The sequence below is a fragment of the Lactuca saligna genome, chromosome 8 (genome assembly GCF_052625555.1).
Source record: "Lactuca saligna cultivar CGN05327 chromosome 8, ASM5262555v1, whole genome shotgun sequence".
In the NCBI taxonomy this organism is placed as follows: Eukaryota; Viridiplantae; Streptophyta; class Magnoliopsida; order Asterales; family Asteraceae; genus Lactuca; species Lactuca saligna.
The window spans coordinates 142636483-142656694 of NC_136424.1; the positions used below are offsets into that span (position 1 = coordinate 142636483).

The window sequence follows — 20212 nt, forward strand, 5'->3', positions numbered from 1 at the left end:
GTTAGGTCTTGGTAGAAGACTACATTCAGAATAGTTAGGTCTTGGTAGAAGACTACATTCAGAATAGTTAGGTCTTGGTGGAAGACTACATGAGAACAGTTAAGTCTTGGTAGAAGACTCCTTTTATTACTAATAGGAATCATAGGGATTTCTAGGGTTTTTCAAACGTTCACAGTTGTTTTACAAACCTCTTCATACTTACAGTTCATATACAAATTCTTACATACAATTACTTACGTACAAATTAAGACACTAAATACTTATGATCTCACCAGCTTTAAAGTTGATACTCGCTTTCAAAATTACTTGTATCCTTAGGTCATCATAGACAGGTACCGATGCAAGGAGAAAGGAAGATGGAGCTTGTTCAAGACTCATCTTTCATTTTGAATTATGCTATAGTGTTTATCAAAATTTGACACAACACATTTGTATAATAATTATATTATTAATGCAATGGATGATGTTGTTGCTTGTTTACTACTTTTCATTGTTGTGATACTGTACATGACCTCCTCCGCCCCAGAATGTTTCCGCCGTTCATGGTTTTAGGGTGTGACAGAAGGCCAGGTGCTCCCTGAACCTGCTGAGGTTCGGAGTGAATGATTGGTGGAGACTTGTTACGAGATCGTATTCTGATGAGCATAGAGTTGTGGTATCATGGGATCAGTGCAGGGAGATGTTCTGTACTTGCTACATTCCTTGGGTTGAGCACAAGAGGTTGGCTTAGGAGTTTTTGGATTTGAGACAGGGATCGGAGTCGGTAACTTAGATCACCTGGATGTTTACTGATAGGGTAATGTTTTTTTCCTGAGATTGCTTCTGAGCAGGCTCAGATGACACGTTATCTGAGCATGCCCAAGATGTATATCAGGCAGTTTGTTTCTACTCAGGGGTGTGATACTTTGTTGGAGCTGCAGCAGGTTGCCAGGCGGCATGAGCTTGAGATAGAGCTTCAGTTAAAGTAGCAGAGGAAGGCCCTGACACAGTTGCAGCTGGCTCCGAAGCGGTTCAAGGCCGATGATTCTAGGTCTGGAGGTTAGTGTGGCCGCACTTGTGGGAAATGCGGGAAGATTCATGTTGGAGCTTGTCGATCCAGTGGTGTGTGCCACAAGTGTGGAAGGGAGGGAACTTTGCAAGAGATTGCCTCCAATTAGCCCCGATTTAGGATATGATGATTTGTTACCATTGTGATCAAATTGGTCATGTGAAGACCAACTGTCTGTTGCTCGCCGTTAAGTCCACGCAGGCCCCCACACCAGCTACGTTAAGGATCACATACGAGGGTCAGGGAACGGTGGAGCCCCCAAGGGCTCGAGGTCGTGCTTTCCATATCACTGTCGAGGAGGCTAGGACAACACCAGATGTGTTGACTGGCATGTTTCTATCCCTCATCACATTGATTATGCTTTCTATATGCTCATGTGTTTGTACCTATTCTAGGTACGTTCTTAGTGAACTCTTTGCCTACTCTTGTACTGTTTGACTCGGGAGCGAGTCGGTATTTTGTCTCTCGATCTTTTAGTACGGAGTTTGGTTTACCCTTAAGAGAGCTAGAGTGTCCGCTGTGAGTTTCCATCACCAATGAACACAGGGTTTCTACTTCATCAGTCTCTTGGGGTTGCATTTTAGAGGTATTCGGGGTGTCTTTTTCAATTAACTTGATCCCGATTCCCAACATGGATGTTTCTGTGATGGTGGGTATGGATTGGCTGAGTTGTTTAGGTTCCATGATCGATTGCGAGGGTCCGCATGTGGTGGCTCAAACCCAAGTGGGGGAGAACTGGTTATCTATGGTGAGGGTGCCAGACTGGGTTTAGGTTTTTGCTCAGCAGCTAGGGCTCAATAGTATATTCAGAATGGGTATACATGTTATTTGGAATATGTGGTAGACACACAGGTCAGGGATCAGGTCTCTGTGTCAGATGTTCCTGTCGTTAGAGACTTTGTTGATGTGTTTCAGAGAAGTTACCTGACGTGCCTCCTAAGAGGCAAGTAAAGTTCATGATCGACCATGTGTCAGGTGCGGACCCTATTGCCAAGGCGTTGTAAGGATTGGCACTGCCTGAGATGCAGGAGCTGTCATCTCAGGTGCAGGAGATATTAGGCGTGTAGTTCATCCATCCGAGTAGTTCTCCGTGGGGAGCACCGATTCTTTTCGTCAAAGAGAAGGATGACTCACACCGGATGTGCATTGATTACCGGGAGTTGAAAAAGTTAATAGTAAAGAACCATTAACCTCTTCCACAGATTGGTGATCTTTTCGATCAGTTGCAGGGAGCATCTTGGTTCTCCAAGATAGATCTGAGGTTCGGGTACCATTAGGTCAGAGTGAGGGAGGAGGACGTAGAGAAGACCGCATTCCAGACTCGTTACGGACATTACGAGATCGTGGTGATGCTATTTAAGCTCACCAATATGCTGACAGTATTCATGGATCTAATGAATTGGGTATGTAGGCTGATGCACGATCGCTCAGTTATTATGTATTCATCAATGATATCTTGGTGTATTCTAAGACCAGAGAGCAGCATGAGGAGCATCTTCGCAAGCTTCTGGGATTTTTGAGACGAGAACGACTATATGCTAAGTTCTAGAAATGTGAGTTTTGGTTATGAGAGGTTCGATTCCTTGGAAATCTCATTAACTAGGATGGGATTTTAGTCGATCCGGCCAAAATCAAGGTGATGATGCAGTGGGAGATTCTGAAATCTCCCTCGGATATCAGGAGTTTTCTGGGTTTGGCAGGGTACTACCAGAGATTTATTTAGGATTTCTCCAAAATTACAGTACCCCTCACTCGTTTGACAAGGAAGGGGGTAAATTTATGGTGGGGCCCTGAGCAGCAGACAACATTTGAGAACCTTTAGCAGCGACTGTGCAAGGCTCCAGTTTTGACCCTCCTGGAGGGAGTGGAGGATTCTGTGGTTTTTATTATGCATCTATCACCAAATTCGGAGCATTCTCCGGGTAAAGTGAATGTGGTGGCGGATGCCCTAATATTCCAGTTGGCTGGATCTTTTATTCCGACATCATGTATATGGTTTTCCGTGGATTCTACACTAGTAGGTTTGATTAGGGAAGCTCAGGAGGAGGGTGTTCGAGAGGAGAATTGAAAGATTGACAGGATCAGGGGCGAGATCACCCGATTTTTTCAGGACATTCGTGGGTTGTTGACCCGTTATGATCGGGTTTGGGTTCCAATTCCTGGTAGGGTTAGACATATCGTGCTGGAGGGGCCTCATAAGTCTTGTTTCTCAATTCACCGGGGATCCACAAGGATGTATCTGGATCTGAGTTGGAGTTACTGGTGGTCGTGCATGAAAATAGAGACCGCCTGGTATGTTGAGAGGTTCTTGACATTTAGGATGGTTAAGGCCAAGCATCAGAGGCTGCATAGCAAGTTACTGCTTCTGGAGGTTCCTATGTGGAAATAGGAGCAAATCACGATGGATTTTACCACCAAATTGCCAAGAATGACAAAAAGGTTTCGATGCTATATGGGTCATCGTGGATCGATTGACCAAGAGTGCCCATTTTCTGGCAATTCGGGAGAGTTCGTCGTCTGAGAAGTTGGCCGATGTGTATATTCGTGAGATCACTGCTCGCTATGGGGTGCCAGTCTCTATTGTTTCAAACCGTGATGTTTGGTTCACCTCCCATTTCTTGCAAAAGTTCCATGAGGAACTAGGCACGAGACTGCATTTCAGCACCACTTACCATCCGCAGATAGACGACCAGAGTGAGCGGACCTTTCAGACCCTTGAGGATATGTTGCAGGCCCGCGTCATTGATTTTGGTGGGAGCTGGGACTCCTACCTACCCCTTGCAGAGTTATCCTACAACAACAACTTTCATTCCAACATTGGTTCTCCACCTTCCGAGCTGTTGTATGGGCAGAGATGTCGTACCCCAGTCTATTGGGGTGAGGTTGGTCAGCGGGTCATGGGCCAGACTGAGGTGGTTATGAAGACTACCGAGAAGATTCAGTTGATCACGTAGCGATTGCAGACTGCTCAGAGTCGATAGAAAAGTTATGCCGACCAGCGGTGATCCGAGTTGGAGTTTCAGGTCGACGATATGGTGTTGTTGAACGTCTCATGCTGGAAGGGTGTGATCTGCTTCATAAAAAGGGGAAATTTGGGTCCTCGATATATCAGGCCATTCTAGGTTATTTCCAGGGTTAGCAAGGTCGCGTATAGGTTGGATCTTCCAGAGGAGCTCCGCCAAATTCATAGCACCTTCCATGTTTCGCAATTGTGGAAGTGCATATTAGACGAGGATGCGGTACTGCCATTGGATGCCATTCAAGTCAAGGAACGCCTGAATTATGTTGAGAAGTCTGTGGCTATCTTAGAAAGGAAGATAAAGGATCTTCATAACAAGGAAATACCTTTGGTAAAGGTACAGTGGCAACATCGGAAGGGATCCGAATAGACTTGGTAGCTAGAGACCGAGAGGCGGGAGCATTATCCGGAATTGTTCACAGTATCGGGCTTTGAGGACGAAGCCTAGTCAAAGTAGGGGAGAGTTGTAACGTCCAAATCTTCAGGTATGAATTTAAAGCTTTATATATTTATATTTTTCGGGCAACTCGATGAGTTGGAAAGCTCCAACTCGTTGAGTAGAGTTTTTAATGTCTACATACCTTTCAATGTCTACTCAACGAGTTAGAAGGCCCCAACTCGACAAGTTGAAGGCTGAACAGTAAAACCCTAATTTTTAGGGTTTGCACCCTATTTAAAGGGCTTAACTCTCATTGTTGGCCACCCTTATTGCCTCCTTGTCCAGAGAAACCCTAGTTCACTCATTTCTTCTCTTTTTGAGTGTGTGAGAGCTTAAAGAGTGCCTTTTTGGTGTTTATTTCAAGAAACTTGAACTCGTTAGTGCATAGTTGAAGGGGGAGGTTGTAGATCCTTTGTCTACTATGTTGTCGCAGCCTTATTGAGGTATAAAGTTGATACCTTGGTCATTTATTTACTAGAGCTCTTCATCTGAGAGTTTATGGTAATTATTAGCTTATTTTGGGATCATTCTTGGATTTGAGCATGTTATGAAGCTATAACTTCAGATATGGACATCTAATTGCCTCGTTTGACTTAAAGTTGCCATCTTTATCAACTCTTGGCCCTCCTTCATGCCCTAAATCCCTTAATATGCTATGATGGAGTGTTTTATCCCCCTTAATGCCATGCATGGATGTAAAGATAGCAACTTTACATGGTATCTCATCCCTAGGGGACCAAATCTATAGTTTGGAGCATTAGACTCGCTTAGAAAGTGGCTGAATTTGTTAAGACTGAGCAAACTTGATGAGTTGCCTTTCCAACTCGGCGAATTAGCCCGGGGTTTCCTCGATCTTCTAGACACTGCACGAACTCAACGAGTTGTCATGATAACTCAGCGAGTTGACTAGCATTTTCTTAGTTTTTTGAGTTCGGAAGGAACGCGACGAGTCAGTAGATGCACTCGACAATTTGGGTTAACATGGACTGTTTACTTTGACTTTGACCATGGTTGACCAAGTTCGACTTTAAGGGTATTTTGGGTATTTCAGGATTTTGATGGAGTACTTAATCACATGGTGATTGTAGGCGGTTGAGTTTAGAGCTGTGATTCAAGAGTTGGATCTTGTTATTTACTGCTACTTGTGAGATGACTTCTCCTCACTATACTAACATGGTCGAAGGCACCAGGGTCGGCCCTTTTTAGATTGTTATCCTGGTTATCGCATGATGCTATGTGTAGTGATATGTTAGATTTGTATCCTAATGTATAGGATTATGATATGATTGATGTTGTGTTAGGCCTGTATGATTATTATATGTACTAGCTAGCATTGGATATCTATTTGATGATTGTGTTATTGCGGGTGGGTTGAGGCGGTCCTGCTTTGTGCTCTAGGCCAAAAGACCCAAGGCAACCCAAATAGACTGAAGGCCCATAGGTGTGTACCAGTCAGTAGACCTGCACAAAAAGACCAATCTCGGACCAGACCCAAAAAAAGACCGAGACCGAACCGGTCTAAAACGAGACCGGACCGAAAAAAGACCGGACCTAAAAAAGACCGGACCGAAAAAAGACCGGCTTGAGACCTTCTCGAACCGGTCCAAAAAAGACCAGACCGGTTTGAGATCGGTCTGAAAAAAATAGACTTGTAACTAAACTTTATAAATATATAATTTTTATGTTAATTATACAATTTTTAATCACAAACTATATAATTTATTTTATTTTTTTCTTTTATAAAATTTAAATTATCATTTTTAATAATTCTTAATTTATTATTTTGCTGATAATCTCATACTTATTAATGGAAAAAACTCGAAACCAAAACAAAAGAAACGATAAATATCGAAACCGAACAAAAAAACTCGTAAATCAAACCGAAAAAGGCGTATGGAAAGACCGAGAGACAAGACCAAAAAAGACCGGTCCAAAAGAAGATTGTTCACAAAAAGACCGAATGGGAAAAAGACCGAACGGGACCGGTCTGAAAATAGACCGGACCGTTCTGAGACCGACCTCAAAAAGACTGGACCGTTTCGAGACCGACCCAAGACCGGTCTAGGACCGCAAATGTGTAGGTCTACTAGCTAGGACGAAGGCCCGGAGAACGGTCCAAACGGGATGAAGGCCCGGTAAGGCGGTCCATACATACTAGAGGTTCTGAGAGTGAGCCAGATAGATTGAAGGCCCGGTGAGGTGTTCTAGTTATGCTGAAGACTCTATATGCATATTGTTTGTTTATGATATTGTTCTGCTTGTATGGCGTTGGTATGTTGTGGGAAATCACTAAGCTTCGAACTTACAATTGTGGATTTTGTTTCAGGTACTTCGGATGATCACGAGAAGGCAAAAGCTTGATCGTGGACCTCCTCGGGTTTTCATGTTGTGATTTCTGGGAAAACTCTGATATTGGATTATTTTGAAACCAGTTTGTAAGCAATGAATGCATTTCGGAATGTTTGAAAAGTTTAAATTTTTCATACATTTTATGAATGTTACATGGAATAGATTATATATTCATTGGATATGCTAAATATTCCAACGCATATAGGTTCTATGTAATTGAACCTAATGATTTTGTATGGTTCAACACCATTATTGACTCACAATATGCAATTTTTGATGAGAAGCACTTTGCATCTATTCAAAGGCCTAAGGATCTTATTTTTGGTACTAATGAAGTGCAAACCCCAAAAAGTTCAGATGGTGTTACAGATCAGAAACACAAGAGCTACGAAAAAGCAAAAGAGGCCGAATTCAAAAAAAAATCGGTTCCGACTTCCAAATGTACTTGATGGAAGGCACAAGGGATGAGGAAGGTCTTCACTTACTCTTATTGTTACAGTATTGAGGATGATCCAAATATATTTCAAGAGGCCATACAGTCTCGAGACGTATATTTTGAAAAGAATCAATTGATGATGAAATGTCATCAATTCTTAAAAATAACACTTGGGTGTTGACTGATTTTCCTTAAGGTTCTAAACCACTTGGTTTCAAATGGATTTTCAAAAATAAAATGAATGTTAATGGGAATATTAACAATTTCAACTCCCGATTAGTCATTCAAGGTTTTAGACAAAAACTCGGTGTTGACTATTTCGATCTGTATGCTTCGGTCACATGTTTTTATACTATTAGATTGTTGATTGCCTTGACAAGTATCCATAAGTTGGTCATTCATAAAATATATGTGAAAATAGCCTTTTTGAATGGTGAACTTGATGAGGAAGTTTACATAAAACAACCAAATGGTTTCATTATGCCCGGTAAAGAGCATATGGTTTGTAAATTTGTCAAATCTTTGTATGGGCTAAAACAAGCGCCTAAACAATGTCATCAAAATTTTGATGATGTTATTTTGTCCTCTAGTTTCAAGATTAACCAATGTGAAAAATATGTTTATAGTAGATTTGATGATGTTATTAGTGCTGAAGTGATCATTTAGTTATATGTAGATGACATTTTGATTTTCGGTACCGACCAAAATCAAGTAGATGAAACAAAAAAATTGTTATCATCTAAGTTTTTCCATGACAAATTTGGGATAGGCTAATATAATTATTGGAATAATAATTAAAAGGATGAACTAAGTCCTGATAATAACTCAAAGTCATTATATTGAGAAAATTCTCAAGCGGTATAATTTTACCGATTGTTCTCCTTTGAGCAGTCTTACGGATCCAAGTGTGAAACTATTGGACAAAACATGAACTGCTATTTCACAATTAGAATACTCTAAATCCATTGCTAGTTTGATGTATGAAATGACAAGTATCAAGCTATATATTGCTTTTGTTGTAAGAAAAATGAGCAGGTACACTAAAAATCCTAATGCTAAACATTGGCAAGCAATTAATATAGTGTTTAAGTATCTTAAGGGAACCATGGATTATGCCTTGAGTTACTTGGGATATGCTTCAGTTTCAGAAGGACATTTAGATGCAAGTTGGATAACCAATCTCGAGGATCATTCCTCAATGACTGGTTGGGTATTCTTGCTTGGGGGGTGTACCATTTCCTGGGCTTCCAAGAAGAAAACTTGCACTACAAACTCAATAATGGAATATGAGTTTGTTGTGTTACATTCTGTTGGTAAAGAAGCTGAATGGTTAAGGAACTTAGTCCATGATATTCCTTTATGGTCTAAACCGATAACACCTATTTCTATCTATTGTGATAATGTTGCCGCTTTAGGCAAGGCTTCCACTCAAGTGTGTATTGAAAAGTGTTGACACTTCGGTGTCCGACACAATATGGTTAGAGAATTAATCATGAATGGTGTTTCGATTGAGTTTGTGAAATCGCAACATAATTTGGCAGATCATTTGACTAAGGGTTTGTCAAGAGATTGAGTGCACAAGTCTATGATTGGGATGGGATTAAAATCCATCTAAATTTTGTAATGGTGAGACACTCAATTCCCTTCTAATATGACATTAGGAGCTGAATTCAATATGGAAAGCTCACACTTATAGATTGGAACACATGAAGTATACATCCCAGGTAATGTATTCAGTTTCGCAATTGACCATGTTATAACTTAACTTTTAATAATTCCTTTGATTAAATGTATTTTTAGATACATGGAAAGGAGTTACCTACGCGATTGTGAAATGTAGACACATTTCAAGAGGTGGTGGACTTGACACTGATACGATCATGAGAGGATTAGGACATGCGGCTTAATAATAGTGTCAGGTTGTATTTTCCAGAAATTTCAATAAACTAGTATGTATTTTACTTTTTGGTATTCAAATGGGTTGATGGGTTTAATTCATAGAACACCCTAATTCTCGAATATTTTTAAGAGTATGATACTAAGTGGAAATTCAATCGTTGTGACATTTTCATTATGTATTGGTTTGGTTTTGTTTTGATAATGTTATGTTTGTTCAAGGGTTACACTAAAATATGGGAGGATTGTTGGTGACTTTAGTGTCACCATGACATTTTGTGTAATTGGAACTACATGTAAGCTAAGGGGTTATCCATTGTACTCTGTATTATATGTTTGGTGAATGCGGAATGCATACATATAAAAGATCGAATTACAAGTCAGTACGTCAGAAATGCGGGGCTTGGGGATAGCACCTATAAAAAGTCTTCGGAAATTTGAATTAGTTAGATTATGGAAAACTAAATTCTAATGGGTTGTTATTGCAAAATTAATAAATATTATCAATTTTGGTAACCATTGATTATGCCATTATATTTGTGATTCTCCTAACTAATTTAAAAGATGGGTAATTATGGTAAATTTGACAAATCTCATTAATTTTAGTAACCATTGTTTTCCTTATTAATTTTAGATTTGTTTCCTCATTAATTTGGATTCTTTGATTTGTTTCTTCATTAATTTGGATACCCTTGATTTGTTTCCAAAGAAAATGGATGACGGTCAACCCTAATATTGAAACCTTACATTTCATTTACTATAAAAACAACTCTTCTCTTTGAAGGGGAGATGACCTTTTAGCTCTTGTTTTTTCTTCACACAAACTCATAATCTTCTAGTAATTTGGCTTAGGTTTTTATGCCTAGATTCTTAAGTGTTCCTTTGGGATTATCCTAGGATGAGTTTTTTGTAACTCAGACATAGGATATAAATATCAGTTTGAAAAGTGTTTACACGATCCAAGGGGTATCCAGATCTTCACCATAAACCCTACCTAATTTCTAACATTTATCTCATGTAGTAGGGTTGAAAGTTAACTATACTAAAGACACAAAGTGTTAAAGAAATACATTTGAAGTTTATCATTAATGAGTTTTAGAGTTATTTACATTATTCTTTGCTTACTGTTAGATCAAATTGAAAGAGGAATTTGAGTGTGCTCTTAATTCATGCGAGTTGTAGTTAATTATACTTTAGAACTATTTGTAATTTCTCATTTTTCATATTTAGGATCAACAAAATATACCTAGAACAAGCTTCACATTCCTAAAACCAAAATCACAAGTTTTAAAATAATTAATTTACATCCTTTTCAAATATTAAAATCTTAACAACCAATTCAAGTCTTACAAGATGTAACGACTTCAGTTAGGTATGGTTTTAACAAAATCAATGAATGTCTAAACCAATAAAAAGTGCGCGTAAGACTTTACAAAAAATATAGATATATACGAAACCAACAAACCAACCATCATTTGTTAACAAAATTATTAAAACTTCGATACATAATCAAACTGTGATATTATTTTTATACCGATTCCGAATCACACTAAATATACAATGTTACATGACCTTCTGTACACCATTTTTTTCACTATAATAAAAAAACAATACCCATTTTAAACATCTAATATATCTCTACTATAACAATAAACACAACAACACAATATAGTACTAAGAATAAAAGAGATATTGTCCTGAAAAAATACTAGCAATGAATGACTTCGTATGAAACCATAAAATCTTCCACTTTTTTTTTTTTTTTTTTTTTTTCTCTTTCAAATATCATTATAAACCGTAAATTACGACTTCATTTTGTAAAAGAAAAATAAAATATTCTCCTATTTTTTCTTTTCTACCCATTTAAAATTATGAGAAGTGTAGTTTTATTTTCCCAATAATATTTTAGGACATTTGCCACAATTTTAAATAGATAGAATCATAAGAATGAAAAGTAGAAAAATATTTAATTTTTCTTTATAAAAATAACCCAATTTTGTATATTTATACTTAAAAAGCCTTTATGAAAATAATAAATAAAATAAAATAAAAATACTCTAGTACTCTTGAAGACTGGCTACCAAAATGTATGTCATGGTTATGTACTTATGTTATTCCCCTTTTACAACTTAGTTTACTTTGAACATTTCTCTTTTAGCTTTTGACTGATTCTCCAAAAGACTCTCATCATCTCACAATCAAGGTTGTTCGACTTTAAAGTCTACAATTTCATATACATTTCTAGTTACTCATAAAACAATTATATTATTTTAATTATGATAACGATATTATACCTTTAACAAATTCCACCATTATATAGTTGTAGTATTTTAAAAACGTAAGAGTGCAAATGGAAACAAACCCCATCTCCATACGCTCTATTCTTCTCCAAAATTTCCTCTTCACCACACTTGCATCTCTCTTAATTGACTCAAGACGACAGATTTCTAGCAGATTTTGAATTTGGGTTTCTGATTTTAGGCATTGATATTGATCTTATGGTGTTGGGGTTTTTGTTTGAGTGAAGACGTAGACGTAGTTGTGGGTATTGGATTATGGGTACGTTAATGGCGTCTTGGTGTTTGCTCAATCATCCATCAAAACCCAAAACCACGACTCGGTATGAGAAAATCAACAATGGTTATCTTCAATCGTGTATCGCGTCCACCAATTCAGGCAATAAAAGTTCGGATTTTGAATCTGAAAATTTCAAATCCCAGAACAGTGTTGATTTGTCGTGGCTTCCCAGCTATGATAACGACAACTCGACCTCCGAATCTCATCATCACAATCGAGAAATTGATTTTGATTATTCATGGCTTCCGGATCACATCCACTCGAAATCCAATAATTCTAGGGAAACGGGAAATGATTCATGGTTGCCCTCGGCGTCTACCCTAATTGTCAACGGCGGAGATGATGATGATGATTCATGGCTTCCTAACTACAATGATGTCAAGAAGAACACTTCAACGATTCCCTCGGAACCAAATAATTTATGTCGTTCTCGGAAAACTTCAAGTTTTTCCTCCACCCACACTGTGACAAATGGGAATCAAAGCAAGGAGACCATCAACAACAACAATTCGCATAAGAAATTGAAGAACGAAGACCATGAAGCAGTGTCTTCTCGTGAAGAACAAATCCAGCACGCTAAGCCATTGAACAATAAACCAGAATCTTCAAGTTCTCAAGGACAAGTTTCTCCTTCTAAATCGAATTGCTCGGTTGAAACCGATAGTTTAGGTGGGGTGTCGACCCTCTGTAGAAGATTTCAGGATCTGGCTGAATCCAGGAACACTAACAGAAAACCAAAATGTTCCTCCGGTGGCAACAACAATTCCGAGAGGGGTGCGCCACCGCGCACAGCCGCCGGAAACAAAAATGAATTGTTTTCTCCGATTTGTAACGCCTGGGAACACCAGAAGATCGCCGGAGAGAACAAATGTTTTTTCCATATTACAGTAAAACCCCGTTTGATTCGAGGACGCCAAGCTTTCAACGATTTCCTCAATCGAATGGAACAAGATAAACAGCGTGAACTCGAATGTCTAGCTCAGAGAAAACCCGTCTCACAGTTTTCATATCGAGGACGTATTCGAGTAACAATCGATCCTTTTTTTATTTGTTAATTTCACAAACTCAACAAAAAAAAAATCTCACTTTGGTTATGATTTATGAACATGATATTCCTTTTCTGTTTACAGGCTTTGCTTCGATTTAGATTCATAAGACCTGGCGCCGAATCCAAAACCCATAAACTGAAATCGATAACCAAAGATCATCACAAAATCACAGAATTGACAACACCCATGGATAAACCCCACGAAATTGATACTTCATCTCACTCGATCCATACTATCCAATTAGAAAACTATCATGATTGTATTAGTGATTACTCTCAATCACAGAGTGATTGGGATGATGAAGAAGAAGAATACGATGATGATGAATCATCTTGGGATATGGATCAATTTGATGATTGGATTAGCGAAATCGCGCGACCAAAAAGTTATTGGGAATGTATGAGGAGGGCTAGATACCATGAGATGCGTTACCTTTACTCCTACAAACAAGATCTTCGAGAACTTCTAGAAAGGTAATAAAATTTCTTGTCGTTTTCATTTGTGGAAAGTGGAAACACGATCTTGAGAGTTTTTGTATACGATTTTGTTTCATTTTGCAGAAGATGCGTTGTGGGTTTTCTTTCTAGTGATCATAAGAACAAGATAGACGAGTTAATGATGAGTCGGGTACAAAGGAATGAAGGGATGGAGTTGAGGAAAGAAGACATGGAAAAGGAAGAAGATGAAGGTGGTTGGAGCAAAGTTGAGAGAAAATGTTGGGAATACAATGAGTTTATTGATCAAACTAGAGTTCAAGAAGAAAGATCTTATCAAAGTTCGTCTTCCATAGTGAGTTATTGTAAGTAGGTTTTGATGTTATTAACTCTTTGTTGTAGAGCATAATTTATATATAATGTTGTTGCTTATGGTGACATTTGTAACAGAAGATGGAGCAACTCGATGGAGTGATGATGGAAAAGGGGAAATCAATATCGAGTTGTGTGGACATATGCAAGTGAAAATGCAATGTTGTTTTATGAATTAATGTTTTGAATATGTTTAGACTTTTTTCTTTCTTCATAGAAAGAGATGGTTAGTTTCAACATTTTGTAAATGGAAGACATTGCACATTAGAAAGGTTGTAAAGAAGAGGTGAAGAAAGAAGATGAAAATTATCTTCTAATTCTTTTGATGAGATAATCATAAAAATGATCACATTTTGATGTGGCATTTAATAATTTGACCACTTTTTGTGTACAATTGTCCGAATTACAATTAACCTGGCAAGTTGTCAAAATCCGAGGTGCAAAATACAAAAAAGGTGGTCTCCGACCTTTCTCGAAACATTTTTCAAGTTTTTTGCAAGTTCGTTCTGAACAAATCATGAATCCTTGAATCTCACAATCTCACAACTCGTCATAAAACTAAATTTAGAAACTTTGCATTATTTTGGAACTTGAAAAACACTATCAAAACTTGTTTTTTCATGCTTTTTCTTTCTTGGATCGGTGCATAAACTCGATATAATACTTAAAAGCATGCTAAATTTTGTATCTAATGGACTAGAGGTTTATCTAGTTTAATATGAGTTTCAAACTTGAAGAACTTGTTTGCAACTTGATGAACTTGTTCTCCATGAACTTATTTCTTATATTAATGAACAAACATGACATAATACCTAAAAATAGGCTAAATTTAGTATACGTTCCATAGTTCTCCATGAACTTATTTCTTATAGTAATGAACAAACATGACATAATACCGAAAAACATGCTAAATTTAGTATACATTCCACTAGAATGTTGCATGCAAGTTAAAAATGAGTCTCGAACTAGAATACTGTAACATCTTGATTTCCAGGTATTTCATTTTGACCATTGGTTTGTGAATTGTTTTGCAAAGTTAGTCCCTAATGGTATTTTCGTAATATGGAGCCATGCATGCGTAGGTAGCTAGGGTGCAAACACTAATTTTTAGGGTTTGGACACTTTTAAACATCATTATAGACTCATACTCTCTCTCTCTCTCTCTCTCTCTCTCTCTCTCTCTCTCTCTTAGCTCCAGCCTCCAGTCCTCTTTGCCCTCATCTCGAAAACCTAAAGTGCTTGATTGTATTTTGAAGCTTGGAGAGTATTTGGCGCCATTTCGGAGCTCTTGGTGGTGAAGTAGACCTGATAATCGTGTCGTGTTTGGGTTGGGGGCTCACAGGTTGGCGGGTCAAAATACACCAACCCAAACATGACCCATTTAACTATACAAGTCATAGGTTGGCGGGTTTGAAACAAAAACTCATATATGACCCGTCAACCCACTTATTTATACGGGTTCACAGGTTGGCGGGTTCGTGGGTTAGACTAGGGTTTGTAGGTTAGATTCCATAAATAAAATTTATAATTAAACATGAATAAATTTTTGATACAAACATGTCCGAATTTTAGACACTTAAGTCTTAAACATCCAAATGAAAATGAAAAACATTTATAGAAACATGTTCAAACTAAAACATTAATACAAACGACAAACGTGTTGCACTGGTGAAATGGCTTATGGCATCCTATCATAGTGTATAAACTGTATAATACTTAAGTCTTAATACATTTAAAAAACATATAATTTTTTTTATTAAAATTATAAACGGGTTGGCGGGTCGACTCTTATAATTTTTTAGAACCCCATATATGACCTATTTAATAAACGAGTTGGCAGGTTGAAAAACTCAACCCAAACCCATTATTTATTGGTGTGTCGCGGATCGTGTAGAGAATTCTCAGGCCTATGGTGAAGGAAGAACCTTGAAGTTGTAGTGCTTCACTCAAGACTTTGGATCCAGCAACTACTCTCCTTTGTTCATCTTTTGGAGGTATAAATCTCCAACTTTGATGGATATTTCATTAAGTTCTAGTTCTAGCTTAAAGTTGGCACCTTTTTGTCCCAAATCTTGATCCTTGTGTATATGGTATCTCTAGGACATTGAGTTGTCCTTTCAGAGGTTTTAGGGTGTGTTAATTCATAAACATGTGATCTTGAGCATTAGCTTCTTCCCATGCATGATCTAGGTTGTGTTAATGAGTTAAGAAGTTAGGTTTTTAGTTTTGAGTGCTTAATAGCCATGCAAGATCATAAAGTTAGAAACTTTATGATTAAGGACATTATTTGAGGCTCGATCTGAATTTTGGATGAAAGAGCTTAAGGATGAAACTCTTAATGGAAATAATGGGTGGCAGCCATGTACGTAAGGCATACCAGAGCGTACGTTGCGCGTACGTGGTCAGTCCCACGATATTGGTCAAATGCGTAATATTCCCCGCGTACATGTTGAGTACGCCCAGCATACTCGTCAAGTTGACTTGGTTGACTTTGACTTTGAATTGAACTAGGAGTTTGACGAAGTTTGTCCTAGGGGTATTTTGGGTAGATTGAGTTATAATCTAAGTATAGGTCATTAGTTCTATGAAGGTGATCGGTCGATTATTGGAGCAGCGTATTGTTTAGCTTTTTCATCTGACTATGAGGTGAGTCTTCTCACTGTATCCATGGGTCGAAGGCACCAATGTCGGCGCATTATTATGTTATTTAGGATGATAGTTGCTATGTGGCTTATATGTGATTGTTAGGTTGAAATGAACCCCATGACGAGGCCCACTACCGTATGTTCGAGTTGAAATAGACCCTAGGGCGGGGCCTACTATTGTATGATTAGGTTGAAAGATACCCTTAGGTAGGGCCCATATGTGTTGATCGGGTTGAAATACACCCTAGGGTAGGGCCCATATATGTATATTGGGTTTGAGTATATCCTAGGGTTAAGCCCAGTTGTTTGATTAGTATGTGGTACTTTGGGGAACTCACCAAGTTTTATGCTTACAGTTTATGTTTGTGGTTTCATGTACTTCCAGTTCGAAAGGTAAGGGCCCGACGTGATGTTAAAACATCCTCCCTCATGTTTTCAAAACTTTTTAGATATTATTACTCGGATGATTTTGATATTGTACATTGAAGATGTTTTGAAACATTTTGATGTGGAAACTATTGATTTTAAAATGAAAAATATTATCATTGTTTTTGGTTGTTACAAGTTCGTATTAGAGCCTTGGTTTGAGGGATTCAGGCACACTTTCGGCTCTATCAAAACTCAAACTGAGGAAATGATAATTTTTTTAAAGGAAAACGAAATTAAATTTCTAAAAAGATTTTACTAAGTAAAAGAAGTGTGATGCGTGCAATCAACCGAGCTCAACTAAGTAGTTCCCAAAATTACCCACACCTATGTGTTATGATTAGTATGCTTAATATGATAATTGCATGCTAGAGTAGGGCTAAGGATACTTATGTGAATCATATGATATAATTACCATATTTATGTGATGTGGTATAGCCTAAGGGAATTTGGCCTCTTTCTTGTTCCTTGTTTGGTTGTGGACTTAGGGTAGAGTCATCATTTGACAATCTATGTGATTCGATTTATGTATAAATTGCATGCATAAGGCAACTAACGGTGTTGATTAAGGTTCTCGGTATTGCGAGCGGTGGGACTTTAGGATTCCTAGCAAAGTCTAGGATATGTATGCTATTTCGAATAGGAATGGCGTGTTGTTCTAGTGATGTTACTTAGAGGAATCAGGACGACTCTTGAGGATGGTATATATAGGTGTGAAAACTAGTATTGGTCCCGTACTAATGGAAGCACATGATATGTAACTGAGACAAGAACATGCCTGGAGACTCCAAGGAGGCCTGTATGGTGAGAACTCCTTTGAGTTATATGCTAATTATTTATACATTTGTATTTCGGTTTGAGTGTGGTGATGACTACTTAAGGAGGTTCTAGTACTAGTATTGGTTTAGGTTTTGTCTCAGGCACAGAACCGATTGATGAGAGGCTACACGAGTTCATTGCAGCTGAGGTTACTTACGGTATCTTGGATGTTACTCCTGTGATGTTCGGTACCATCAGGGAGGGGATTATATGAGAGGCTCAGGTCTTTTCAAGAAGAGATTGCTTCGGGTCAGATAAGAGCTTGAACTCCCTCATTTCGGTAGTTCAAGGCTTGTGGAGCTCCTGAGCTCTTTAGGGCTAAGAACCCTATCGCTAGCCTACATTGTATCGTTGACATGGAGAATGCTTAGGGGACAAGTTTTTTCCATGATGGAGCAAAAGTGGGGCTTTCATTCTTCCTGTTGAGGGACTGAGCACGACATTGGTGGGATAAGGTTGGCCAAGCTATGGGTTCCGTGGCAGTAGCAGACATGACCTAGGAGGATTTTGTTTTGAGGTGTCAGAGGGATTTTGCGACAACTATTGAGGTGCAACAATTGGCGAGGGAGTTCCAGGACCTACGCTAGACTACAGAGACCATGGTGGAGATCACCACCAAGTTTTGAGAGAGGGCTCTGTTGGTTCAGCAGTATGCTACAAAATAAGGAGATGAAGAAGACAAGATACCATGACATGTTGAGAGAGAGGATATCATGGAGTTTATGAGCTTTTCAGTGTGCAAGTCCCTAAATGATATGATTGAAAAGTCCCTGGAGCGGGAGATTTAGTTGGAGCTTCGAATGAAGTAGAAGCCGGAGTAGGTACAGATAGTTGTGGGCCAAACTAAGAGTCCCAAGACTTCCAATTCACACATCAGATGCCACCAAGGCCAGAGCCGTTGCGACAAGCCTCACGGTGGGGAGTGTCGATTGTCGGGTTCAATATATTTCAGTTGTGGTCACTCGGGTCACATGAGTAGGGACTGCCCTAGGAGTGCTCTGATTAACTTTCATTGCAATCAGACTAGCCATAAAAAGGCCGATTGTCCGAGATTGTTAGGGGCAGTGGCGGCGCCTGCGCCACCACCGTGAGGATTAATGATGATCGCCAGGGACAGGCGAAGGCACTTATGGTGAATATCAGGGCATTTCACCTGACCACCGACGAGGCCTATACAGCACCGGATGTGGTTGCTGGTATGTGATTCATTCATATATTATAATTCTTTCCTTATTTATGCTCATGTTTATATTTCAATTTCGTATAGTGACCTTTTTGGCCAATGGCATGTCGGCTCATGTCCTGTTTAATTTGGGTGCTACCCGATCCTCTATATCTCTTGCGCTTAAAAGAAGTTTTATGATCATCCCAGGATTTTGAATTTCCCATTGGAGGTTGAGATTACATATGACCGTTCTGTGAGTGCTTCGAGGGTTCACCGTGGGTATGTACTGAATCTGTTTAGCAAGAGATACTTTATTGATTTGGTGTTAATTCCTCTGCGGGGATCGAATGTTATTATCAGGATGGATTGGTTAGGCCCAAATGGAGCCATGAGTTACTGTGAGCAAAGTTAGTGAGAGTTCGAACCCTAAGTGGGGGTGAACTGGTTATTCCTGGCGAGAGAGCTTCACATGAATCGAATCTCTATTCAGTTGTGAGGGCCATGATATATATTTAACAAGGTTTCTCGGGATTTTTGGCTTATGTGGCATTTACTTGGGTGGAGGGCACGATGGTGTTGAGTGAGGTGCCCATTGTTTAGGATTTCCCTGATGTATTTCCTAAGGAGTTACCAGGAGTGCCTCTCGAAAGGCAAGTCAAGTTTTAGATTCATTTGATTCTTGGAGCGGCTCCCGTAGCCAAGGCTCCGTATCGTTTGGCACCATTAGAGATGCAGGAGTTGTCTACGCAGCTTCAGGAGCTGTTAGACAAGGGATTTATTTGACCGAGAAGTTCTCCGTGGGGAGCAATGATCATGTTTGTGAAAGATAAGGACACAGAGGATGTGCATTTACTATTGTGAGTTGAATAAGCTAACGATGAAGAACCGTTACCCACTCCTAAGGATTGACGATTTATTTGATCAGCTCCAGGGTGCATCTTGGTTTTCCAAGATTGATTTCAGGGTATCATCATATGAGGTCCAAGGATGATGATGTGTAAAAGACAACTTCCGGACGTGTTATTGTCAGTACGAGTTCGTGGTGATACCATTCGGGATCACCAATACACTGACAACGTTCATGGATCTCAGGAGATGGGTTTCCAGGCCGATGCAAAATTAGTCAGTGATTATATTCATAGATGATATTATGGTATATTCCAAGACCAATGAGCAATACGAGGAACATTTTTGAGAGGTGTTGGATACCCTGAGGAGCGAGAGGCTGTATGTAAAATTCTCTAAATGTGAGTTCTGGTTGCGCGAGGTGTGGTTCGTGGGGCAATCATCAACCTGAAGGGTATATTGGTCGACCTAGCCAAGATCGAGACCACGATGCGATGGGAGGTTCCAAGGACCCCATCTGAGATTCGGATCTTCCTAGGTCCCATGGGTTATTATCGTAGATTTATCCAGGATTTCTCTAAGATTGTAGTGTCGTTGACCCGCTTGACGAAGAATAATGTAACTTTTCAGTGGGGGCCTAATTAGTAGTTGGTTTTTGAGACTCTAAGGCAGAGATTGTGTAAGGCCTCGGT

The 20212-nt window shown here is 39.0% G+C and overlaps 1 protein-coding gene across 4 annotated transcripts; it reads left to right on the forward strand.

Moving 5' to 3' along the window:
* Positions 1–11506: 11506 nt before the first annotated feature.
* LOC145010885 (uncharacterized) lies at positions 11507–13999 on the forward strand. Of its 4 annotated transcripts, none has more exons than XM_078969451.1 (4): positions 11507–12789; positions 12895–13286; positions 13374–13612; positions 13701–13999. In XM_078969451.1, exons 1-4 carry the CDS (start codon positions 11743–11745, stop codon positions 13796–13798), a joined length of 1776 nt encoding a protein of 591 aa, XP_078825577.1. In that variant the 5' UTR covers positions 11507–11742; the 3' UTR covers positions 13799–13999. The 4 variants fall into 4 exon arrangements, with proteins under 4 accessions (XP_078825577.1, XP_078825578.1, XP_078825579.1 ...); XM_078969452.1 differs by having other exon boundaries at positions 13374–13602; positions 13698–13999; XM_078969453.1 differs by having other exon boundaries at positions 13374–13602.
* The last annotated feature ends 6213 nt before the right edge of the window (positions 14000–20212 follow it).